Source organism: Podarcis cretensis (genome assembly GCF_951804945.1).
Source record: "Podarcis cretensis genome assembly, chromosome: 6".
NCBI lineage: Eukaryota > Metazoa > Chordata > Lepidosauria > Squamata > Lacertidae > Podarcis > Podarcis cretensis.
Window position 1 is genome coordinate 24,592,161 of NC_137175.1, and position 27,034 is coordinate 24,619,194.

Below are 27,034 nucleotides of genomic sequence, written 5' to 3' on the forward strand. Positions count from 1 at the left end.
GATTGAACCAGGTGGTGCAGCATATGAGGTTGGAGGCATCGGATCACTGGAATTACAACGGTGGCTTGTGCCCATTGGGAGTGGTAGGGCTGAAGATAGGAATACTGGCAGTAGGTGAAGCCACAGTCAATGACAGACAGAGCCATGCTCTGGCTGGTTGCCTGTAAGAAGCCTGGCAAGTAGGGACTGGGCAAGAGCTGTCTGAGACTGGTGTGTAGACCAGCCTCCACTGGCTATAGTGCCTATCCCTTATGGCAGACTGGGGAACTTAGCCATCAAAGAGCAACCCATTTCCCTACTTTGATGCTTTGAAAAAGGAATAGATGGCAAAACCCCGAAAGAGCTCTGCGTCTTTTCCCAGTGTGATCTGTGACACATCGCTCCCAGAGGAGGCAATGATGACCAACAACCTGGAGGGCTTTAAAAAAGAGTTAGACAATTTCATGGAGGATTAGGTTGTCAACCTGTGGGTCCCCAGATGTTGTTGGACTACAACTCCCATCATCCCTGAGCTCTGGCCTTGCTAGCTAGGGGTGATGGGAGTTGTAGTTCAGCAACATCTGGGGACCCACAGGTTGAGGCTGGCAATCATTAGGCTATTAGCCATGATGGGGATGCTCTGCTTCCACAGCTGGAGGAGGCAGCAGTGCTTCTGAATAGCAGTTCCTGGAAAGGCCAGGAGGGGCGTCCTACTTGCAGGTTTACCACCAGCATCTGGGTGGCCATTGTAAAAACAGGATGCTGGACCAGACCCCCCCCCCCTTGTTTGTCTGTGGGCTACTGGGGTGCCAGCTGCACATGGCAGTTTACGCGGCTCAGATGTGCTGGATCGGGGCACCAGAGGCCTAAGAAATGCACAGCCCCCGGCCAACATTCCCCGAAGATGGCATCCTTGACTGGGGCATCCTCGTCTCCACTTTCTCTTGTCTCTCATCCCTGCCTTTGTTTCCCTCTTCCTCTCTCTCTCTTTTTAGAAGGCATTTGTTTGATGCTGCGCTGCGGGGGTTCGTCCCCCCGGATTGGTAGGGGTGCGCATTTCAAAGGCCCGCCGGCTGGAGGAGGAGACGGCTGGAGTATTATGCTAATCGGGAACGAGGGACCCGCCTCCCTCTCCCCGGCCGGACGAGGGGAGCCGGGGCTGAACTAGAGCGAGCCGAAGAGCGAGGAAAGGTACAAAAAGAGAGACTTGGCTGGCGAGCGCGGAGCTCCTGCAACAGCGGGCGGAGATCCTCGCCCTCGCCTGGCCAGTCTCGGTTTGGGGAGAGGATCTTTTCCCCGCGCGCCTTAGAAAACTGGATGAAGAACTTTGCGTAAAGGAGCAAAGCGCAGCTCATCTTCTCCCCTGAAGGGTTCCCCCCCCTCCTCCAGTTTTTTTGGAAAGCGAAGAGCAAACTGGCTCCAGCCAAACCTCCTTCGGCGGATCCTCGGTGAGGGGGAAAAGGGGAAGAGTTCGTCGGAGCCGCGCATCTCCCTCGCTCTCCCGGGAGAACATGAACAGGGCAAGGCGATTCTCGGCGGGAGCTTTCTCTGGCGCGTCCATCTCGCTGCTGTGCGCCCTGCTTGGCCTCGCCGATGCCAAAGGGACCTATTACCGCCACCCCGTGCCCATCCCTTACGGCAACCGATACAACCTCTACACCTCAGGATCGAGCCCCCAGCTCACGCCGGGAAAGCCCACGGGGAAGCACAAGTAAGCGCTGCGCCTCCTTCCTCGCTCCTTCGGCTCACGGAGCTTCCTCGCGCTCTCTCCCTCCTTCCTTCCGTTCCTCTCGCTTTTCTTCTTCTCAAAAAAGACCCGGGTGGGGAGAAAGGATGGCGAGGGTCTCTTCATCCGAGGGACGTTCCTAGCACAGTGGCATTACTGGCCAATTGCACCCGGTTTGTGGCAGTTTCACCCACGGGGCAATTCCTTGGAGGGATATACGTATGGGCGTGTATGCACAGATGTGCGCAAAGATAGATAGAAACAGACATATGCATGCCTATATAAATAGATATAATGCGGTATGTCCAACGTTAGCCTTACTCAGAGTAGACCACTGAAAATCGTGGGCATGACTAATATAGACCTATTAATTTCAGTAGGTTTGCTCTAACTTAGTTGGATACGATCTCCCACTCCCCAATTTAAGGCACAGCGATGTGGGACAAATGATGGAGGTTGCTTGTTACTGCCTCTGGGTGTAAAGACTCGATCGAAATGCCTTTTTCTTCTGGTCAGTCGCGTATATAGCGTTGCCTTTCCCCCTCTCCCTCACACACCCCTTTCCATTCTTCCTTCCACGAAAAGCGGATCTGCCAAAAATTCATATGGATTTTAGCATTCTGGAATGCTCAGGGAAGGGGTGGGTCGGTGGGGAGATACTGCATTGAATGGCGGGGAGGGTGCCCCTTTACCGGAGAGTTTGCTTTGCTTTCTGCGCAGGAGAGCTTCTTTTGCAAAGAAAAGGAAGGATGCAGATTGCAGGACTGAAGGAGAGGTTTCTCTCTCCCCAACCGCGCCCTTCCACCCATGCATCCATCGCCGATGGTTTTTCTCTTCCTCTCTCGCACACATACCGGCAGCAAAGGGAGATTTTCCGTCTGCACGCCGTGAAAACACCGGGCCGAGCACTTTGGCGTCTAACTGCAAGCCGCAGGTGGGGAAGGGTGGTTTCTCGAGCCAGTGCTGCCCCGTAACCTTTTGCCTGACTGGCTAAGGACCTCTCTCTCTCAGAATTCCTGGGTCTGAATTCATCTCCTAGCTGGGTGGAGCCAGGCAAAGTTTGCACAGTGCTGGAGGAGGAGCGAGCGCGTTGGAGGGGGCATTTAGCCGGGATCAGGCCTCTCTGCCAAAGGCGGAGGGGATCCAGGCGGTCAAATCCAGGGCAGCAGCAAACCTTGAGTTGGACTTACTTTTTTAGATATGGGAACAAGATAATTCCAATGGAAGAATGCATTTGTTTCCTGGCGTCCCTGCCCCCCCCCCTTACAGTGCTCAGAATTCTTGGAAGGGGAAAAACGTGTTTCAAATGTGCTTTAAACGTATAGTGTGCACTCAGCCCTAGTCCTGAAGGAAGGTCCCACTGATTGTTTAAGCAGAAGTCACCAACGTGGTGCTCATGGGGTCCGCTCCTGCCGCTCCTGCCGCTCCCTCTTCTGATTAAATTAGGCATGAAAGCAGCATTATAGCATAGCAAATAGAATCGGTTGTGCTTGGTTTCAGTGTATCTGTGGCACCCACAACTATTTCTCTGGTTTGCAGTGCCCCAAAGGTTGGTGATTCTGGCCTTACAGTTACTATAAGGGTAACTGAGTGAAGTCATAGATGGAGGACCAGTTCAATTCATCACTGATTTGGCAATTTTAAGCTGGAAAGTGCTTCAAAACTTCGTTGTTTTCCTCCTTGCAACTATGTGAGGTACAACATTATGTTTCTCATTTAATGGGGAACTGAGAGCACTTTCAGGGCTGAGTGGAATCAGAAGGAACAGGGAGTGGGGAGAGATTTCCAGCCTAGCTTAATAACCTACTGGTAGTCAAGATTAAATTGCAAGTGGCCGTTTATTTTGGGAGCATTTGCTGCTGTTGCTTTTTATGCCACACAGTAACTTCAGCAGCATTATCTATATCTGGACAGGACAGTCTCACACTGTCAAATCAAATCAAGGGGGTTTCACAGAATCATCAGCCTGGAAGAAACTTTGGAGATCATTTAGCCTCCAGATCATTTAGGATCTGTGATGCAGTGTGCAAAGGTCACATCCCCAACATAGAGTACATTTAAAGCACATGGTTTCCCGCTAAGAATCTTGGGAGCTGTAGTTTGACCTCCCCCTCCATAGAACTATAATTCCCAGCAGCACTCTTAACAGACTACAGATCCTATGAATCTTTGTGGGGGAGTCATGTGCTTTAAATGTCCTCTAAATGTATGGTGTGGATGTAACCTCAACATCCCTGACAGGTGGCCATCCAGCTTCTACTTAAATATCTCTGGCAAAGGAGATCCCATCGCATCCCGAGACTGCCAGGTGTGTAGTCACAGAAAAGCTGCCTTATGCTGAGTTGGACCATCAGTCCATTTGCTCAGTATTATTGCAATGGTGCTTCTCCCAGGTTTCAGACAGAAACCTGGCAATGCCAGGAACTGAACCCAGAGTTTTCTACAGACAAAAAAGGCACTGTACATTATCGCTGGCATGTAAATCCATGTAATAATTTGTAACAATTGCTGCTCATCGTGTAGAAAACTTGGCAGAAGTGCTGGTAGTCCTGACTAATAGTCACAAAGGGTCTGAAATGGAGTCAGAGGATAACCCCCTGCCCTCCTTAAACGTCCAGTGAACATCCTGGGATGGAGACTGAGAGGTATGGACTTGCCTAAGAGGCCGGACAGTAAGTTCTTTGAAGGATATGAAATTGTGGTTTGGAAGAGGGCTGCTTCTTGCCTTCCTCTCTTCCTCTCCTCTCCCTCCCTCCCTCCCTCCCTCCCCCATAGTACATAGAATGTGGGGTCACCCAATGGCAAGGCATTCACCAAGTTAGGCAAACTGCACAGAATTAATTTATGGAATTTCCTGCCCTGAGATATGGTGGTAGCTTATATGGCTTAAAGGGGGATTAGAGAAAGCCATGGAAGATAGGCTAATCAATGAATACCCGTGTGCAGAGGCAGCATGTCAATGGACACCAGTTGCTGCTGGCAACTGCAAGGGTTGGGGGGGGAGGAAGCTGTGGGTTTCCTGGAAGTATCTGCTTGGGCAGTGTGGGAAATGGGATGCTGACATAGGTCTGATGCAGCAGAGCTTTTCTTAAGTCTTGTGTGGATGGCGGGGGGTGAATTTGGAGGGAGTGTGCATTTGGAGTGGCCCACCTCACTGCTGGGGCTTGATAAGATCAGGAATGAAATTTCACCCCGAGACTTCTGATTTTGACTCTGTCCTAGACTGCAGTAGTGGTCACTGGGAGCGCACTTCCTCCCAGTGGTGTAGCAGCAAATTCGGAAATGCAGGGTCCATTCATGACGGTCAACAGCCACACCCCTTCTGAGAGTATACAGCCTAAGATTATATTCACTGCTATTTTTATAGAAAAAGTGGTGCTGGAACTCACCGTGAACACCTCCCTTGTTCTCTTATAATGGCAATGGTGCCCACCTGAGAGGTGCTGGAACTGAGTTCCGGCAAGTTCCGGCTGAAAAAGAAGAAGCCCTGATCATATCATCATTTTACAAGTATACAACAATAATAATTGGGGATGCACTGCAACAATGGGTTCAGATCTCCATGTGTTGCTTTTCAACTAGATCTACTATTTTCTGTGCAAATATGTGGGCAAATAATTTGGAGTGCTCTCATATCTTTCGGAATGACTTAAGCTGTGCTTTCCTTGAAGTTCCATTATGCATAACAGGACTTGCCCACCGTTCTCTTGAAACAGAAGCACCTTGTGTTTTCAGTGTTCCTGACTACTTAGGTCCAGAGCATATCGTGGCTAAAAGGCTCCCCGTTAATTTTTATTAAATGGCTCTAGGATGCTGGAGACAGGAACCGCGCTGCAGATATGGAAACACATCTTCAACCTCTTGTGACCCTGGACCACGACACCATGATTTCCTCCCTGATCCTTTCAACACTGAGAAGTTTACATTGTATTTCAAACTGCAGCAGACAATATACTCATAGATGGGATATGAGCAGACTGTAGGCGTGTAAGCTGTGGGTAACGGCTGGGAACTGCATGAGGGTGTCCACTGGAATCCATGCCCTCCCTCTGTCCTACCCAACTATCATAATATTATTCTTGTGTTCATATTCCATTTCCAGCTGTACATCAAGTCTGCTGGTAAGCCTCACATCTTGTCTCCTGCTGTAACAGCTAACCTCCTAAAGGCTCAGAGTGTCTCGCCACATAAAGTGTCACACTTAGACTGCAACAATCCCAAGCATGCTTTTGTGGAAGTAAGTCTCCTTGCAGTAAGTGTGCAAAGGATTGGAATATTAAGTCCATGGTTTCAAGTAAGCATGACTTTCTATAAGAAAAGAAACAGCTGGCTATCCCCAGCCACAACTGAGGAGAAGCTGACCTTTGCGGAAACCATCAAAGCAGACAAAATGGCCAGACAGGCCAATGAATGATATGAGCTTTGTGTGCTCACCTTACCCGACTCTCCCCTTCCTATACGATGTAATATACACAGCCAAAGTAGCAGTGCCAACAAGGAGAAAGCAGGGCCAAGTTGGATGAAATTTGATGTCCATTAGTCAAGTGGAGGACAAAGAGTAGAGCTCTTCTTGAGGTAGAAAAATAGGATATTGTTGCAAGGGGACTGGACATTTGTAGGTGTTTTACACATCCATGGTCTATATATGCCAGTATTATCTGCTCTGACCATCTGCAACTCACTGAGGTCATAGAACCAGGGCAGGGAGCCTGTGGTCCTCCATTTGTTGATGGACTATGGCTCCTAGCATATCCAAGTGTACTGCTGTTGATTACGTGGTTTGTTGTTACACGATCAGCATGCATGGTGCTTTACAGAATACAAGAGTACATTCACCCCAGGGCTGGATTCACCATGGTGCAGCATACAACACAATCAGGGGTTGTGTGCGTATTCAGCATTCCTACTGTGGGGTTTAGAAAAACCAAGAAGCCCTCAAGGAGCTGTGCAGAAGGATGTGAGGTGGCAAACTGGCCATACCTTGCATGCCAAGAAGCTTAACTTAAAGTTATGAAGCAAATATATGCAAATGGACTTGATTTGCATAATTTACACAGGTCAACAAATCCAGCTTTACCTAGCATAACATCCAAGCCTGGTTTAGCTCCAGATCCCTGGCATACTGAAGGTTGCCACTACTTCCTTTTGCATCTCTGAGAACTTAACATTGTGGAGTGTGGGGTTCTCCTACTCTTTGGTCTCCACTCCTCAGTTCAATTACTTATATATCTCATGTTACAAGAGCGGGAGCGAAATGAACTCTTAGCCATGTGGAAGGAACAGCCTGCACTGAAGGCCCACTGTCTGCATGTAAGCCTGGGCAATACATTGTCCAGCACTGGTTTGAGGGCTGAACCGCAATGGTGTCTTGACCTGGCAGTATATCAGGTACAGGCGGCGGGGGGAGTGGCGGGGGCTTCACCCTGGTGCCTCATGGGGCAGGGGTCAACACTCCTTCCTCTGCCCACTGCATGCTGGGTCAGTGGCAGAGGAAGCCACTTGGGCGCCTGGGGGCAGGGCAAGCCGCCCATAGGGGTGGGGTGAGGGCAGGGCGAGCTGCCCATAGGGGCAGGGCACACCGTGGGGCCTCTGGAGTCTGCCTGCCTCCTCCCACTCAGCCGCCCTACAGCTGGGGGAGAGGTAGCAGGCAGACTGTTTGGGCAGCATGGAGCCTGCACACACCCAAGCCACTGTGTCTCTCCCAGGAGAGACACATGGCTCAGGTGTGCTGCAGGCCCTGTGGTGAGTGCTGCCCAGTATTTTGTCACCCTGTCCCTTAGCGGTGACTCCCAGGGTGGCCTGCACCCAACACACACCCTTCCTCCGCCCCTGCCTTGGGTGCCAACAAGAGTGGTGGGGGCTTCACGCCAGTGCATTGTGGGAGCAGGACCAAGACCAATGCGCCTTTGTTTTCATAATGTTGAAAACCTGATATTTCCCAGCCCTGTCTACATGCTTTGGTGGACTATAGGTTGTGTGTGTGTGTGCGCGCACGCGTGTGTGTGTGCGCATACATGGAGCTTTCATAGGGGTCAGCTGTGACTGGTCTGTCAAACCATCATGTGCCCAATCAGTCCCTGGGTCTGCACTGCTCTTTTACCGATGAGGGAATCATAGTGAGTCCAGCATGACCCTTACCACTTATATGCCAAACTACATAAACTGGTGCAGGATGCTACTGTACTATAACACATTTAATTTTGAAAAATATAATTTCTGTGACAGGGCAGACTGTGTATGCCACCTACCCTGCCCTACCCTGCACCCCTTAAACTAACCTGCTGATCTCAGGTGCAGCCCGATCAGTCTGATCCGTTTTTGTATGTGGAACAGAGTGTATGATATCTTTGTTCCAGGCAGCAAAGTGCCTTGGGGTGGTTCCATTTCTCATGTCCTGCTTGTGAGCATCTCTTAGGCATGCCAGACTAGGCGGGTCTTTGGTCTGATCTGCCAGTCTCTCCTTATGTTCTTAGCAAATAATACCAGTCATTTTGGTTGGAGTGGGGTAAAATAGTGGAGGTGGGCTCCTGTCTTTCTGCACTGCTTGGGGGCTTTTGAGAAGAATTCAGTTGGTGACCAGTAGTCTGAACCTCCTGTGTTCCCTGAAAGTCTTCTTTTACCCTGGGACACACGAGGTCTTATCTGCTGCCTGTCAGAGCTAAGGGCTACTTCCTACAGCTGGGATGGGGATCCTGGGACACCCCAGAAGTTACTGGATTCCAGCTCCTATCAGCTCAAGCCCGCATGGCTAATAGCCATAATAATGTATAATAATTTTTATTAATACCCTGCCCATCTGGCTAGGTTGTGATGGGAGCTGTTTTCCAGCAGCATCTGGAGTGTACTTGGACATGGATGCAATTGTAAATTGGTTTATTTTTATTACACTGTACGTGGCAGCTTATACATTGTAGGGATAACTAACTAACTAAATAAAAATAGCACATGTGCTGCCCATGCACTTTTTGGCGTTTTCTCCTTTAAAATGCAAGTGATCCCAGCTCCAGCCATCCCTTGTGTGAAGTAGAATGCATCAACACACTCTTCCTTCTCGACAGATGGTATTTGTGTTTTGTTTTGGGGCATTCATGCCTAGTATGCACACCCACGCTAAAAGGGCCCCTGAGTGCCCTGCTGCATCCTGTAACCATCCCCATCATGTCGTCTTTTACTCAGTGTCCCATCTTTCCTGTGGGTGGTGCTACGGAAGACAAAGACGCTCCCTTTGAGCCTGGCTGCGGATTCTATAGTTGACTGGAGCTATTTGTCACCTGTTGAGCCCAGCCACTCAAGGCATGTGCTCATTCGCTCTCATTCTCCCTCCAGTGCTGTTTCAGCTGAAAAGTGCCTGGACTACATAAAATGAAAAGTCCAGGCTCAGCATATGCAGCATGAGAGCCTGACCTTTCCTTCCTTCCTTCCTTCCTTCCTTCCTTCCTTCCTTCCTTCCTTCCTTCCTTCCTCTCTCTCTCTCTGCCTATCTCTCCTTGGAAACTTTTATACTTGCAGTGTAATGAGTTGATTTGTGGAGAGATAAAAAGCACAAGTGAGCCTTCATTGTGGCAGTGAGCAGATGTGAAGATTGTTCATTCCATCTGTCTATTCTATCACTCCCTCTAACAGCAAGCTCAGGTGGTGAGCACTGACAGACATGGAGCCACAATGAGGTCACTGAGGAGAAAGCAGGCAGTATTGACAATGTTAAGAAACCCCAAGGTTTGCAAGAGTTAAGAAAACCCAAACCCAAACACTCTCTCTCCACACACACATGGAGCAAAACCTTTCTCCCCAAACTAGCTCAATGAGGACTGAGCATGTTGAGTAACAACAGTGGCTTAAAGCACATTTTAAGCACATGACTTCTCCCAACGATTCCCAGGGACAACAGTTTACCCCTAACACAGCTACGGTTAACACACTTGGGTTTGCTGGATTCTATGGGGGAAGCCATTTGCTCCAAATGTATGGTGAAAATGCAGTCAAGTTTGTTGGTTGTCTGTTGTGGGGTGGGAGGAAGCAGAAAATTGGAATGAATAGAATATGGTGGTACCTCGGGTTAAGAACTTAATTCATTCTGGAGGTCTGATCTTAACCTGAAACTGTTCTTAACCTGAGGTACCACTTTAGCTAATGGGGCCTCCCGCTGCCGCCACACCACCGGAGGACAATTTCTGTTCTCATCCTGAAGCAAAGTTCTTAACCCAAGGTACTATTTCTGGCTTAGCGGAGTCTGTAACCTGAAACGTCTGTAACCTGAAGTGTCTGTAACCCGAAGTACCACTGTACAATGTTTATCCTGCAGAAGGGAATAGCCAGTTTGCTGAAACCCTAAACAGTAAGACTCTCAATGGAGATGGGGATGCCCTTGTTCCATTCTTTTCCTGTCTTCAATCAGCATCCTTTTGTCCCCAGTACAGCAGCCTCCACTATCCCACTCATAGTGGACATCTTTCTTTGCAATGGCGTCGTTATATGAAGCCCACCACATTTCTTTGGTGAAGCCTGTAACTTACACTTTTGTAAGAAATGCTGGGACCAATTTTAAATGGACTAGAGTTGGAAAAAAATGTCAGGAGGGGGAAATCTCACCCAGACTCATTTTATATGGGTATCTTAAGAGTTCAACCTCTAAGCTTCAAATCTATTGTGTGGACTTTGGATTTGGGAGTATATTTTTTCCGTTTGGTGGATGCAGGTTTGTATAAGTGTGTAAGAACTGCCTTAGTGGATCTCATAAAAGGCCCATCTATTTTGGCAACAGTGGATGAACCCCGCTGGCATTTTTTATATATATAAACTTTTAGCTAACTTCCCGCACTCAATATCCCCCAATAAATCCACTAAAGATTTGCAGCACTTTCTAATGCCGAAGAGATGTTCAGGATTTTTTCCCCTTGTCCTTTGCTATGCATGCCAATTTTCCTTTCCTTTTTTTCCTTTTTAAACTGAGTTTCGTTATTATCAAATTGCAAACACATGGCATTCCACTGGCAAATTGTTACAGCGGTTGCTCCAGTATTCCTAACTAGGATTGCAATGGATTTCAGAAGATAACATTGTATGTCAAACCCTCACATTTCAGATTTCCTGTATTTCAAATCCTCAGGTGTCAGATGCACTATGTATCAGGTCTGATAAGGACTGTATTAGCATTTCCTTTCAAATGATGAGATCTCAAACAGGAGACCTGTCCCTTATTCTTACATCGCTGCCTACTAGAAACAAAACTACTACATTTGACATTTCCAGTGAGATCTTACACCTTCCTCTGAATAATATCTCCACTCTCAACATCCTGAGCTTCATCTCTTCCCATCTGCCATGTCACAGGGACCTACTATCCCCATCTTTTCCCGTGATCCCTGAATTCTTTCTCCTCTCATGGTACCATCTGCTACAGCCCTGTGTCTTTAATCCTCCTTTGCAGTTTTGCCATCTTTTACTCACCGCATCCTGAATTTCTCATCATATCCCATATGTTTTCTGTTTGCATCCAAGAACGCTGGTTTGAAATACTGTCTCAAGTCTCCATCTGTCCAGCACTATACACCTGCAGTCTTCCCTCACTGTGACCTTTCATGCAGAATCTAGCCTGCCTTTGATTGCTTAAGCATAGAACCATAAAAAGCCAAAAGATGATTTAGCCCCATGCTTCTGCAGCTGGGTGTGACTTTCAATGCAACTCATCAACTAACAAGAACAAACATTATTTCTTTTTTCCATGGTGCGGTAGTCAGCTAAGTCTGTAGACAAAAAATTATTGGACCTAATTTAGTCATGCTCATTGATTTCAGTTGGTCCTCTCTGAGTAAAACTTAGTTGAATAGCACCCATTCTCTTCCTTTTCTTTGGGTCGGTGGTATGGCATCAGTGAACTGGTTATTCCCAGAGAACCCTTTAGCTGGAGAGATCACCCGGCAAATAAGTGGGCAATTGCAGGCAATGCCTGGCCTGGAGTTTTTGGAAGGGGTTTGGGAACCAGATCCAGCAACCAGATGTTTGACCAAATCTTGCTTTGTTTCAAATGCAGGAGCTACTGTGCGTATGTGGTGCAGAGGAATGTAACTTGCACCCTTCAGGATGGAGCAGAGAGCTACGTGAAAGCCGAATATCACAAGTGCAGCTGGGGACCCAAGTGTCCTGGGAAAGTCCTGTAAGTAAATGTTGGGTTGCAGTTGTAGCACGGTGGGGACTACAGAGGACTATTAGCATCTTCTGACATGGTTAGAGGAAGCGGTTGCCTCCATAGCAACTCCTGTGGATTAAACGTCATAATAAGTAGCAGCAGATGTCTGACACGCATGAACATATTTTTTCCATTTTCCTATCAAATCTCCTCCCCTTATTTCTCTGCCTGTCTGGCCATTGCTTTCTTTGCTGCCACAGGGGGGCCCTGTTGAGCAAATGTGCCACATGTAACCTTTCTAGGCACCATTGGCTTAGCTGCTATGATGTCACAGAAGTTAAATCTAGTAAACTAATTGCTAAGAGTGGACTTGGGGGACCTTGGGAGTGGAATTCTCATCATTCAGTGCTTAAGAACTGCCTATGCACCATTCTCATTGTGGTTGACAAGATTGATTGAGTGACTTTAGAGCTTGCAATGGAAAACCATTGAACAGAGACAGACAGCTGACACTTGCTGCTTGTGGTATGTGATGCTTTATTTAGGGCAAACCAGGCAGCAGCTTCCCATGCTCCCATTGGGAGTTTTGATTTCCCATGTCATATATTTAAGTGACAGAAGTGCTCTTGTATAGCGCAAGCTTAAAAATTGGAAGGGTTCTTATGCTTGCCTGTTTCCAGCAAAAGGCCCATGCTAGCCAAGAGTCCAAAAACAGCTCAGCATGACCGTGTATTTCTTGGAAGTTCACCCAAATATAGCATAAATCCTTCGCATGCTGTGGAGTAGGTCCAAAGCACCGTGAGTGGAAGGAAAATAGCCGTCAGCACCATTCCACAAACACTTGCACAAGAGAGTTCATGCAGTGCTATCAGAGGTGGGTTCAATAGCAGTTCTTGTGCTTCTGCCTGCGCAAGAGAAAACACAGTTAGGAGAACATCTTAGGTGTTAACGTCACCATTTTTATGACCAGGTGGAATACAGTCCTTCATTGAGCAGGCAATGTCTTCCGTATGTAGAAAGGCACTTCTCAATTCTATATTTTTAGACAAAGGAATGGCAACAGAGCTGTGAATGTGAATGTATCAACTCAGTACTGCATATTTAAGGCTGCAATCCTATACACACTTGCTTGGGAATAAGTCCCTTGGAACTTGGTGGGACTTATTTCCAAGCAAATTTGTTTAAGGCCAGGCTTCTAACAGATGCATTTCATTAGCAAGACCAAGGATAGGGGTAAAACATGCAAAGCTCTGATAGGGACTTACCAAGCTCCAAATGGCTTTCAAAGTGTCTAGGGAGCGTTTGTAGGATGTGGGTGGCACTGTGGTCTAAACCACTGAGCCTAGGGCTTGCCAATCGGAAGGTTGGCAGTTCGAATCCCCATAACAGGGTGAGCTCCCATTGCTCGGTCCCAGCTCCTGCCAACCTAGGAGTTCAAAAGCATGTCAAAGTGCAAGTAGATAAATACGTAGGTACCACTCCGGTGGGAAGGTAAATGGCGTTTCTGGTTTTGCCAGAAGTGGCTTAGTCATGCTGGCCACATGACCTGGAAAAACTGTCTGTGGACAAACGCCGGCTCCCTCGGCCAGTAAAGAGATGAGCGCCGCAACCCCAGAGTCGTTCCTGACTGGACTTAACTGTCAGGGGTCCTTTACCTTTTTTCCTTAGGGAGAGTTTGGGACAAGATAGTTTCTGTCTGATTGTGTTAAAGATGGAGGGAGTTGATTGAGAAAAGCAGATCCAAGACAAGTTAAACACTTCTAGTTGCCCATCTGTACCACCTCTGGTTGGGCAGTTATATGTAAATATGGCATGCTTCCTAACCATTTGGCTATTATTATTACTACTGTTATTTATATCCCACCTTTTGGGCATAGAAGTTTGTCTACAATACATCCAATTAATTAACCCACTGAAGAAGGAAATGGCAGTCTTTCTACCCTGGCCAGTTAGGTAATTTTAGACTCTGGAGTCTTACAGAGAAGTGAGTCTCTCTAAAAGGGAACGTGTTCACTTACTTCAAGCCAGCCTTGCTGCATTTGAGCCCTCTTGCTCATTCTCCTGAGTGGGACCCTGGGCTCCTGCCCCAAAGTCCTACTACCATGGCACCACCATCTCCACCCTTTCATAACAAGCACAGGGTATTTTTTAAAAGGATGTTTTTTCGAACCAAGCGAGTCCTGCCAGTTGAACTTTCTACATAGCTTGGAAGACTGAGAAAGAGATGTAGCTTTTTCCAGCCACCAGGGCCACTGGTAACTGTTTATCCAGCTGCAATAAATACTTCCTGTTGCTGACATGTGGAGTGGAGTTTTTTGCACTTTGAAAGGACATTTTTTTCCTGAAAAGAAGCAGCCTCCTTTCCAAGTGAAAGCAGCACTTAAGGGCAACATGGCACGGCCGAGGCACCTCTATGCCAACTGCCTTCCCCCTTTAACCCGCAAAAGGTTCTGCTCTCTTTACAAGCCTGACTCCCTGCCAAGAGAAAGAGAGAGAGGTGGGCAGTGGCCCAGATGTCTGCAGAGAGCCAAGCTGATGGCTCGCGCCAATGTTGTTGTTGACAGTGGCTCAGCTGGGCAGCTTTCTCTGGACTCAGCAAGATTTCCAAGCGGGTTTATGCACACCAGAGTTGTTTTCTTTTTTAAACTACCGCTGTAACTTGGAGGCTTCTGCAGGGAGCCATAATCTGTAAGGGCCTGCATTCTCCAATCCCACTCATCTCAATCAATGACAGAGACAACAAACAGACATTTATGGCAGGTTCTGGTACAGCCTGGAGTTCTGTGGCAGCTTCCCAAAAGAGGGCTGCCAGAGAAGGAGCCTCTTCCAATGTCCAGTGGCTCACCGGAAAAATAACAACGACTCATCCAGTCCTAAGCACATCACCGCAAACAGTTATCATAGGAACATTACATAAGAAGGGCCCTGCTGGATCAGGTGGAAGGGCTGTCCAACAAACCTGTTTGACAACAGATGCCTATATGTAGGGCTGCCTCTGAAAACAGTTCAGAAACTTCATCTAGTGTAGAACCAGGTTGCTCACTGGTGCAAGATGGTTTGAGCATATTACACCGGTCCTGGCCCCACTGCACTGGCTGCCAGTTAGTTTCCAGGCCCAATTCAAAGTGCTGGTTTTGACCTATAAAGCATTAAACAGCTCAGGACTGCAATACCTCAAGGACCACCTCTCTCCACATGAATCTACCTGGACCCTGAGATCATTACCTGGGGGCTTTCTTCATATGCCTCTTCCGCAAGAGGTCTGGAAGGCAGCAACACAAGGCCAGGCTTTTTCTGCAGTGGCTCCCCATTGGTGGAATGTTCTCTCCAGGGAGGTTCAGCTGGTGCCTTCAGTATACACCTTAGTGCACCAGGCGAAAATGTTCCTCTTTAACCAGGCCTTGGGCTGATTGACATCTGATACCCTTCTAAATGTGCTGTGGAACAGGAGTCTCTTGGGTTGTCTTTTTGTTTTTATTATGTATTTTCTGTTTTTTATGTTGTGATTTTATGTTGTGAACTGCCCTGAGATCTACGGGTATAGGGCGGTATCCAAATTTAATAAATAAAACTAATTTTTAAAAATACAGCGAACCTCGAACGTTCTGGCTCCCAAAAACCGGAAGTAATTGTTCTGGTTTTCAAATGTTCTTTGGAAGCCGAACACCCGGCTTCCGCAGCTTCTGATTGGCTGCAGGAAGCTGCTGCAGCCAATCAGAAGCTGCGCCTTAGTTCCCAAACTGTTTCGAACAGACTCCCGGAATGGATTAAGTTCAGGAACCAAGGTTCCACTGTATGGGAAACCCAAAAGCAGGACATGGGTCCAACAGCACTTTCTCATATGTTCAGAGTGGTGCATGCTCTAGTTATCTCCCGCTTGGACTACTGCAATGCGCTCTACGTGGGGCTACCTTTGAAGGTGACTCGGAAACTACAACTAATCCAGAATGCGGCAGCTAGACTGGTGACTGGGGGCGGCCGCCGAGACCACATAACACCGGTCTTGAAAGACCTACATTGGCTCCCAGTACGTTTCCGAGCACAATTCAAAGTGCTGGTGTTGACCTTTAAAGCCCTAAACGGCCTCGGCCCAGTATACCTGAAGGAGCGTCTCCACCTCCATCATTCTGCCCGGACGCTGAGGTCCAGTGCCGAGGGCCTTCTGGCGGTTCCCTCATTGCGAGAAGCAAAGCTACAGGGAACCAGGCAGAGGGCCTTCTCGGTCGTGGCACCTGCCCTGTGGAACGCCCTCCCATCAGATGTCAAAGCAATAAATAACTACCTGACATTCAGAAGACATCTTAAGGCAGCCCTGTTCAGGGAAGTTTTTAATCTGTGATATTTTAGTGTATTTTTGGTTTTTATGGAAGCCGCCCAGAGTGGCTGGGGAGACCCAGCCAGATGGGCGGGGTACAAATAATAAATTATTATTATTATTATTATTATTCACCAGTGACTTGTCTTCAGACAGTGGTTTGGTGCCTCTGATTCTGGATGACTCGTGGCCATTAATAGCCTTATCCCACCCCTCCCACAAATTGGTCTAATAATCCCCTTTTAAAGTCATCAGATGGGGGGTGGGGCGGGGCGGTAATTCTTGTGACAAAATCAGCACTGAAATGTAGTGGGTTAAGCCAAGCCGTGATGCCTATGAGTGTGTGACAAAGTGGTCATATTTCCATCATGAACCAGCACCACTTAATTCCTGAAAAGAATGAAATGTTGTGCATCCGATCAGGGCTACATCCAACCTAATCCACAGCATTTTCTAGAGGATTACCATTAGCCTTACAGATATGTAAAAAATTAGCTTAATAGCATGAAATATGCATGTGTGACAACAAGGAGCGCGGTATAATCTGGCTCGAGGCATCTTGTCAAGGAACCGCATAGCTGATTCGTTTTGTGTCCAACCTGGAACCAATTGGATCAACTCACATTATTATTATTATTTTAGATTTCTTACCTGCCCTTCGCACCTCAAGGTTCCAGGGCAGGTTAGAACAATGTAAGGATACAATATCAAAATCGACTAAAACAATTTGCAAGCAGAACAACAGAGTGTTGGTCCTAAAAATATGCATCTTGGGGTCAAAGGGCTGAATAAACAGTTGCATGTTCAGCTGACAGCAAAAACTGCATAATGAAGGTACCAGATGGACCTCCGTGAGGAGGAAATTCCACAGTTTAGGGGCTTCCACAGATAAAAGGCTGCTCAGGCTGCAACCCCCCTAAAAAAACTTCTGAGATTGGTGGCACTTCCATGTGTCCTTGGCATATCAGAACCAGATATAATCGGTTCCAATCATATATCACAAGCACTTTTAGGGTCAGGAGACCCAGTCCTTCAGTATATATGCAATATGCATACACAGGTCCACGAATGTTACAATCTATGCATCTTCAAGGGCCGATTCTCACATGAATATAAATCATAAATGTGATGATCCTAAACTGATTTATTGGCAGGTAACACTCACTGAAAGCAGTGGGGCTTCTCAGCTTAGGATGTCTCTGGCAGTGTCATGACACCTGGTGATCTATCACTCAAGGTCTGGCAGCTGAGCGCATGAGCTGCCTTCGCAGGAAAATATGACAGTGTTTTGAAGTCATGTTACATGAGATGAAAAGCTCTGCTTTGATCAGTGATAGCTGTTTCAAAGACAAAGCTCATCGCTTGTTATTACACTCATCAGGTGATGTGCTTGGATGCTTTCACTGTAATGTCCACTGTAGTACATAGAATCATAGAATCACATGATTGTGGAAGCCCACTGCATTTTAAAATACTTCATTTTATTTTATTTTTTATTTTTTAAATGTGTACGTGAGTAGGACTAAAACCCCAAACAACCTTAACTCATTTATTTGCTGCTGCTGCAAATTTTAAGTTCTGGTTGTTAGATTGGCCCTTTAAAGCTGGCCTGCAGCTTTTGAATAATCAGTGCAACTTAAATACCAAAATGGCTCTGGAGTGCTGATTAATGTTGCTTGATGCCTGAGCTCAGTGGAGTTTTTCATATTGGACTAAGTGTCATTTCTGCCTTTGTAAATCTCCAAATGAATCCGAACTTCAATATCTAAAATCCCTGGTAGAGGACAAGGATCCTGAGATCACGTTAAGGGTAGCTAAATTCTGTGTGATTGCCATAAAACTTAGGGAACAAGCTGTGTTATCATAATGATTAAGGCCTTAAATGATAATTTTAGGTTATATGTTAGTGACTAAGTTTTAATTTATATATTTTTTAACTGTTGCTATATCTGTATTGTCCCTGTTATACCTAATTGCAATTTCAAATGTATCCCTATCGTGTTTTATGACTTCCTTGACATTGTATGTGGGCTGGAACTGGTCTGTGACCGAAATAATAAAAATTCATTCTGCCTTTGTAGATCACATTCCTTTCCCTAAGCAGTGTAAAATGTGTTAGGCTTTATGTGTAAGCTACATGCACCTATGTAGCTGTGCAATTGAGTTCAGAGGACAAAATCAATAATTCAAAATCAATAAAATATTAAACACACATACACACACAATCCCTGCATTTAAAGACATATCTATGTACCTGCATATCTTTTTATCTGGGGATTACATATTTCTCTTTAAGCTGCTTTCCCCAACCTCTGGTTTATGAATCCCAGATGATTAAGTACTACCTCTTAGAGTGTTTTGAGATTCTCCACTATAAATGCAAAAGATTATCATTACCATATTCCCTGGGCAAAGGATCAGAAGAGTGATAGTACAGACAGGACATACAACTGCTGGGCAGCTGCTGCCCTCTAGTGCTAAAAGTCAGCACTTTTAAGATTTAATATCATGGGCAGCTTAGGGTGGAGAGGCAGATATATTTCCCCCGCAGAGAATCATAGAGGGCTTGAGAAGAGATCAGAAATAGATAGGGGTGAGTGCATCCATCAGTTTCAGTTTATCTCAGTTTCGCATTTCTCCATCCTTAAAATCAGTCCTCCACATTTCCAAATCAGGTTGCATTTTTTTCTTTTTAAAAAAATGCCCTCCTGAAAATTCACCAGCCTTTTAGTTTAAATTTCTCCTAATATACAAACAATTTCCCATAATATAATGCTGGGCCATTGATTTGATCCAGCAGGCTTATCTGATGCTTCCATGTGAGCAGAGATATCATTTTCCTATACAAATTACTGTAATTATTTATAAATTTGCTCTATACATATAAATTACCAGTTGTGCACACTTTATGCATGTGTTACCTATCACTGATGCAAATTCTGCGTGAGTGCTGCCAAGATTTTCTTGACCTACACATTACGGAAGCTCTTAATCTTGCTCTGCCTTCTTTCCTTCAGGTACCGCACATTCTTCAGACCCAGGTACAAGATTGGCTACAAGACAGTGACTGAGATTGTGTGGAGGTGCTGCCCAGGCCTCATGGGAGAAGGATGTCATGACAGTCCCACTGACCAGCCAGGGCTTCTTCCCCAGCACCCCAGTCCTAAGTTGCCTCCTACTCAGAAGATGTTCCCAGGTCCTAGAGTTCCCCCTCACCCCAAAATTCATGCGGACTCATTTCCAGGACCAAAAAAGAACCACTACGGTGAGTCGTGGCTTCATTTAGGATTGTCTGTTGAGTTCCATTAACAGAATCCAATGGCATGTATGACGCAGGAAGCTCATGGGCTAAAGATGCAGATAAAGATCACTTCTCACCCATCAAGAAGCTCCCTGCAGGGCAATGCTGTTTTTCTAGAAGAAGAGGTGCTGGAACTCACCATGAACACCTCTCTTGCTCTCTTAGAATGGCAATTGCACCCACTTGAAAGGTGCCAGAACTGAGTGCTGCCTGAAAAAAGCCATGCCGCAGGGGATGATTGAGGACCAAAGTTCATATTGCCTCAATAATAACCTTACTGGGGCTAAATTCCAATGATGGGCTGGGTGACTGGAGACAGTGAGCATATTGATGGAGGTGGTGCATATTTATCTACAGTAGGCTACATTTCAAATGGAAAAGTCAGATTACCTTTATCCTCCATCCAGGCAAGCAGGATTGCAGTTCAAGGACACATACCAGCATTTGAGGAGGACAACACTGTGTGGATGATGTGCAAAACTTGCTACTAGCTATGATGGCTATGGGTTGCCTCCATGGCTGGAGGCAGTGACGCTTCTGAATTTCTGGAAACTGCAGGAGGGAGAGTGGTCTTGTGCTCAGCTGCTGCTTGCAGGTTTCCCACAAGCATCTTGTTGGCCACTGTGAGAACAGGATGTTCGACTTGATGGGCCACTGACGGGATCCAGCAGAGCTGTTCATACATGTGCTTTACACACTAAGTGTGGGTCCAGCTTGATTCCAGTAGGTTTATAAGCATTTTGTAAGTAACTTTCTTCATTTGTGATGAACTGGAAAGTCTAGGCAGCCGCCACTTGAACATGCCCTCGGATAGGGAAATTGTGCCCTGAGGCTTGACAGCCACATGTCAGGAGTGCTCTGATGGTGTTTCCTGCTTGGCAGGGGGTTGGACTCGATGGCCCTTGTGGTCTCTTCCAACTCTATGATTCTATGATTCTATGATTATAACTGAGGTTTGCTTCTTCTTGTTTATAGGTCGAAAAATGCCTAGTTTGTTTGGAGACCGACTAGATCGGCTAGAGGATGAAATCAGACGTCTCTCACAGTCCTATGACACCCTACACAACATGGTGAATGGCCTGGGGGACCATTTGCGGCTTGCCATCCAGGAGGACACCAGTAAGATGATTGGATCGCTGATGAACAGCCCAAGTGTGCCTGATTCAACCATGGGGTTTGGAGTCATTCCTGATGGGATTGTGGATGCCGCAGACAAAGCAGACCTCTCCCCTTATCCACCAGTGGGTGAGATCCTAAGCAAAGTGACTGAGATGAGTGATTCACTGAAAACCAAGACTAACTTGCTGGACGAGGTGCACGGCATGGTGCTGGACCACGATGGACAGATCAAACACTTGCTGGAGTCAGCCCGGCCTTCTCCTCTCACCTCCATTGATATGCTAGAAGAATATGTGGACAGCAGGCTTAGCAATTTGCGGGTGGAGCTGCTGGATGGCTTTGAGAAGAAGCTGGTGAACATTCAGAGCACATGTGATTACCGGATCAAGGAAGTCCAGCAACAATGCGAGGAAGAGAAAGCTGCCAATCTCCGTCTTCAGCAGACCCTGGATGGAAAAGAACTGGAAATCAAGAAGGAGATCTCCCAGCTGGAAACCCAGATCCAAGGGCTGACGGTTGTGGAAAGCTGCTGTAGCAACTTAAACTACCTCACCAAGCGGATGGATATCCTAGAGAAGGGCTTGCACAGTATTTCTGAGTCTCAGAAGAATCTACACTCCAGGTTGGACAATGAACTTTCCACTGTTACCTTGGGGAACATAGTTGAAGGGCGCTTTGAGGACTTTGAAGCCAGGCTGAATTTTACAGAGAGGGAAATGGGAAGTTGTTGCTCCAGTGTAGAGGACAACATGAGAGGTCTGTTGGGGTCAGAGCTGGATGGCACAAGGACATTGTTTGAGGACAAAATGCGAACCTTGGAGGAGAGATTTATAACTATTGTAGGAGATGTGAACAATGTCAGCTCCACAGTGGCAATAGATGGGGCTGTAATGCCCCTCTTGGAAGGGGAGCTTGCTATCATAAGAAAGGGAACAGATGAGAAGTTGGAAGTACTCCAGAGTCGGCTGACTACCTTAGAAAGCACATGCTCATTGGGTTGCATGGCCACCTCCAAAGACGTAGATATTTTTCGCACAGAAATTGAGGACTGCCAAAGCAAGAACCAGGATTTACTGCTCAGAATGGACAGCAACTCTGACCTGCTTCGGAAACTTAATGCTACTATCCTGGAAATCCAGAGGCGGATTGAAGAGGAAGCAGCTGAGTCCTTGCAAGGTGAGATCACTCTGTTGAAGATCAACCTGAACACCATGAGCAAGTCCTTAACTGGGCTGAAGGATTCTGTTTCTCAGTACTCGGACACGGTGCTCCACGTCAACTCCTCTCTGGACGAGCGCGAGCGCAAGATAGAAGACGAGGTCCACTCCATTCAAGAGAAGATCAACAACCAAGGCTCCCAGCTTCTGTTCAGCAACAAGCGAGTCCTCAACCTAAAAGGAGACCTTGAAAGGCTCAAGTCCAGAATCATCGGTGATTTGAGCAACTGCAAGAGTGTGGCTCATGGCCTGCAGAAGGAAGTGCTCCAGTTTGATGGCCGTGTGGCCCAGGTGGAGGACATGTGTGGTAGACTGGGCATGGTAACGGGAAGCCTGGACCACATCAAAAGTGAGCTGGAAAATAACGCAGGAAGTATGTGGGGCTACATGGACCATATGAATGCAACCTTAGCTGCCCACTCTCAGGAAATAACTGTACTCAAAGATAACTTGTTGGACTGCCAGGCAAAAGTCACGGAACTAGCTGAAGACATCAGCCTCTTAGAAACCAAGCTGCAAGGCAACCAGCATTAGCTATGTCAAGCCCAAAGTACAACTAACTTATATCATGCAGACTCCAATGTGATGATACCAGGATCTTGTTTTATTTTTGCGGGGTGGGGAGGTTACTAAATCTTAAAAGCTGCTATAATCCCATCTCTCATTCCACCCCCGGAAGAACGACATTTTCCCGCTACGGTTTAAGCTGTACATTTGCCATTACTGTATTCTCTGTGGATAATTTAGCAGCTGTACGTATGTAGCAAAGTGCCTTCCCATAGAAGGGGTCACATTGGGTTACATTTCCAATATGCGGTTCAGTTCAGGAAGAAACTGGAGAGGAGACAGACCTATCTATAGGATTATTTGCTTTGGGAATAATGAAAAACCTGCTATTTAAGAGCTGGGGCAAAGAAAATCGGTTCTTGGCCATTATATCTATCTACTCGATGCAAAGGTCTGGTTCAGGGACCATTCTAAGCAATACTGCCAGCTATGAGAAACACTTTGGTTTTAGCTAAGACTTTCCCCCACTTCCGTATTATACATGTGTACAAAACCTGGACTGGAATTCTTCATGGCAGCATTGATTGATACAAGCATAAGGAACACTCAGTTCAGAAATCAACAGGTATTGTATGGGTGCATCCAGGAAGAGAACGCCCTATATTCACTATCTTCTCCTCCATTGCATTCATTGCTACGAATTTCAGGACAGTTTTCTGACAGTTGTTGTTCTCAAGCACGGTGGGTGCAGAATGCGCTTTGTATAAAAGAAGTGGGGGGCAGGCTGAATGCACCACCTGAATGCACCACCAAGGTAGCTCCATATCTGTGTCCATAAATGCATAGGACACCTGATCTGGATTCAGTCCCTGGGGGAGGCCATAGTTCTGCCTGATCCCCCAGCTAATCTGCAATGGGGAAATGCTCTCCCCTTGAAGCAAAAGGGGAGCAAACTGCTGACATGGGAAACTCGATCCTAACTGGAAGACAAAGGGTTAATACCTTCCCACTCCCACACGGAGGCACTGATCCTAGGGATTGTGCTAAATCATTGCATTAAACCTGCACTGAAGAACACAAATATGAAGCTAATGTACCATCAAGTCTGGCCCTTAGGTGGCTTCCTGTAAGCCTAGAGACTAGCAGAAGGAAGCACATGAACTTCTCCATATGGTGCTGTAGGAACGCTATGCTATCATCACTCCCTGCCTTTGTAGAGAAGGAAGGAGGGAGACATGCAGGTCAAAAGATAAAAGACCAACCTGTTTTGAACAAAGTTCCTCTTCAGGGACACTCTTGAACACTAAATTCTACTCAGATTAGCTCCACTGAAATTAATGAATGTGTTAGTCAGGTCCATTCATTCTTGTGAGTCTATTCTGCATATGACTAGCACTGGATGCAGCCCCCAGTGCTCTAGAAGCACTGTGAATCATTGCACGCACATGTGATGCAGTATTAAGGCAGTTTCTTATGTTCCCCTTACGGGATGGGCAAGAAAGTCGACTTCTAGCAGGTGCTCATATAAGTAGCAGCACATTGTGAGGGGCCTCCATCATTTGGATTCATTTCACCAGCTTGCCAGGTCCAACCTGCTTTAACTTGAGCTCCCTGTACCAAAGGGAGAATGTCCTTGAAATGATCAATGATCATTCCTCTAGCCCAGTATGTGAGTGGCATGAGGGGGCGGGGTGAGGATCTCTTACTGGATCTGGAGTATGTTCAAGGGAAGCTATTCATTTGTCACCATCTCAACTGCAAAGGTTTTTGTTTTTTGTTTTAAAAATGTCAGTATTTCTTTAGACAAAGCATTAAGCATTCAGAGGGTTCCTAATGCTACCCATTCTATTTCATAACCTCTACCCTCAAGCATGGCAGCTAGGTGGTAAACACGTCTACTTTGAAATGAATTCCATTGATGAAAATTCCATTCTCATTCAAGGAACTGAGGGTTTAGCCACACCTCCATTTTGCCCGGCTGACTTTCGCTGGGGAAACCCGATAATTAGTGCTGAAATGGAACAAATGGCAATGGCAATCCAGGGATTGTTGTTTGTTCCGATTTAAATCTAAAAAGTGAGTTTTCCAAGGGAAAGGAGCAGGACGAAAGCTTCTCCAACCCAGTTCCTGCCCAGTATTCTGTTTTCAATTGTGGCCAACCTTATATCATAGGAAACTCACAAATTTTCCCCAGCATCCAGAGGCATCATGCTTCTAATAAGGGAAGCATCATTTGTTTTTTTCTAACCTCCCCCTTTATTCAAAAGTTCTATAAGTCAGTGGCCATCACTGAATGCTGCGACGATGGACTCTGCAATTGACTCATTTCACAAAGTGCTTTCTTATATCTATCCCAACCTCCTCAGAACCTCGGCTTGGGGTTCTTGCATGTTGAGAGATGGAGAAATAAAAGCTCTACTGAAATAACTTGCACCCGTAACCATCTCAGATGGTGAAGCAGTTTATCCATGGGAAGATTTCATATACACCCTGTCATGTTTCAATCCACTTACTGTGTGCGTCACCCAAAACCCACATATTAGCAGAGCCATGTACAGCAGGTGGGGCTGGCTCAAGACATTACCCCCAGCATCCATTGTGTGCAACTGCCCCACTTTGCCTAATGGTAGCTCTGGCCCTATCAGGCGTGAGGAGAAAGAAATTTGCCCCTCTACCATACTAATGCTATGGGCATACAGGGCAGCACAACAGCAGGTGCATTTAAATGTGACAGGCTGTGCATTGGATGCCTACACTGGTGTTTCACCAATAGGCCCATATTACATATAAACTGGGCACCAGTTTGAAATGTGGGATAGAGATCAGACGGGCTATGCAAATCCTAAAAGAAGAAACTCATTTAAAATAGGAGTTTAAATAGTATCACAAAAATCAGAAACTATCCTAATCTACAACCTATTTCTTGTAGACTTCTGGTTGGGAGTTTTCTGTGAGCAGAGTTTGAGAAATAATGGTTATGTGACTATCTCTCAGCAATGGTGCTAATGTCTGCATTTATTTCTTAGCCGGGAACTTGAATATTTCAACATTTTTCACAGTTATCTGTTTTCTTAGTTTAAAGACTAAATCACTCTGTGGTTGCTTTCAAGAAACAGGGCATTGTGTCACTTTTGAAGAAAGACTCTGACATTCAGTTGCTGGTCCTGATGGGGTTTCTGCCAATGCTGGTAACAGATCCTGTTCAGTACAGTTTGTATTTTTTTTTTTTTAAGATATTGTACATTTTGTTCAGATTGTAAAAGTTGAATGACTGTTTGTACTGTTGGGCAGGAGGGAGAAAGACTCTCACCAAGGTTTCCAAGATTGGATTACTGTATCTTCTAAACATAAAGAGCCACACACAAAAACCCCCACCTACAAAACATGAGGTTTGAGTTACTGAGAAAATCAAACAACACCCGTCTAGAGTTTGTTTTCCAGATTGCTGGTGGGATATGTGGGTTGCTATATATGGATAAACAGGTGTAGGTTCACAGCAGTTACAGTATCTACAGCTCTTTGCGTGCAACCACTGCCCAACATTTTCACCGCTTGTGAAAATGACATCTTTGCTGCTCCTTGAAACCTGCAAGATGCCTCTTCCTGCAGCTTCTCAGACATTCCCATCTAGGGATCAGTTCCTTAAGAACCAAAATCCAAATTAGCTGAATGCATGAGCATTGTTTTCAGTTGTGTAGACCCAGTACTGACCTCCATATTGGCCCAATAGAAGCATAGTTCAAATAATCTCAGCCTTTATCAGAGCAAGGATTGCAGAAGGGCTAAAGGCCAAGTTACAGATGAAGAAGGAGATTATATCTACCACCCTGGAGTTTTTGGTTGTTTTTTTTTGTTGTTGTTGTTGTTGGGCTAAAAGCAGCAGGGAGATTACAGAAGGGAGAAAAACCCATTTGGATCAGGTCTGTAGCATGGATGGGAAAGTGCTTTAATTGTTAGCAAAACAATACTGAGCTTGAATGCAAAGTTAAATGTACATGGCCAAAAGTATTAGCCATGCAGAGGGAGAGATTAATTGCATGGCTAATGGAAGCTTTGGCAGGGTGTTTGTGTGGGCAGATCAACCAGGGACATGGCAATTGGGGAAAACAGCATTATAGTGAATGGTTAGAGATGATGGGATTTGTAATTCACCAACATCTGGAGAGGACCACAATAGGTTTCTCATCCCTCCCTTAAGAGATTTGACTTGTGAGTTTAGCAGAAAGACCCCACTACAAATCTCACAACCAGTTAGCCTTTGGCAAGTCACTACTTCTCTCAGTTGCATTTTGTCTTCTCTCTACTACAACAGCTCTATGTACAGCAGCAAAAACCAAAACCAAAACCAAAAAACCCCAACCACATATTGGGGGAGAGAGCATGTGCTGAACACAAACTACCACTCATATCTGCTTGGAACATGGGAGGCATGCAAAAGGGCTTTGAGGTTCCTTTCTACAACCACGAGGTATATAAATTCCATGAAATAAATTATGAAATGAAAGGGGAAAATAATTTTGCAGATAAGAGCACTTTCCTCATGCTTGTCGTGCCTGTTCAGTGCCTGCCTATAGCTAATTAAAGGGCCAAAGTGTGTGTTCATTGAAAAACAACCCTGAAATATTAGATTGTACAGATCTCAGGAAGGAAAGATGCCTTGCTGCTTTTTTCTGAAGCAGAGGTAAATGCAACTTGGGGGAATGGGAAGCAGAAATATTTTCAATAGAAATATGGTGAAAGAATC

General features: G+C 46.1%; 1 protein-coding gene across 1 annotated transcript; it reads left to right on the top strand.

Annotated features, from left to right (window-relative positions):
- Positions 1-1,132: 1,132 nt before the first annotated feature.
- Positions 1,133-25,552, top strand: EMILIN3 (elastin microfibril interfacer 3). Its single transcript, XM_079980583.1, has 4 exons — positions 1,133-1,690; positions 11,736-11,858; positions 19,164-19,411; positions 20,423-25,552. Exons 1-4 carry the CDS (start codon positions 1,491-1,493, stop codon positions 22,315-22,317), a joined length of 2,466 nt encoding a protein of 821 aa, XP_079836709.1. The 5' UTR covers positions 1,133-1,490; the 3' UTR covers positions 22,318-25,552.
- Positions 25,553-27,034: the final 1,482 nt, after the last annotated feature.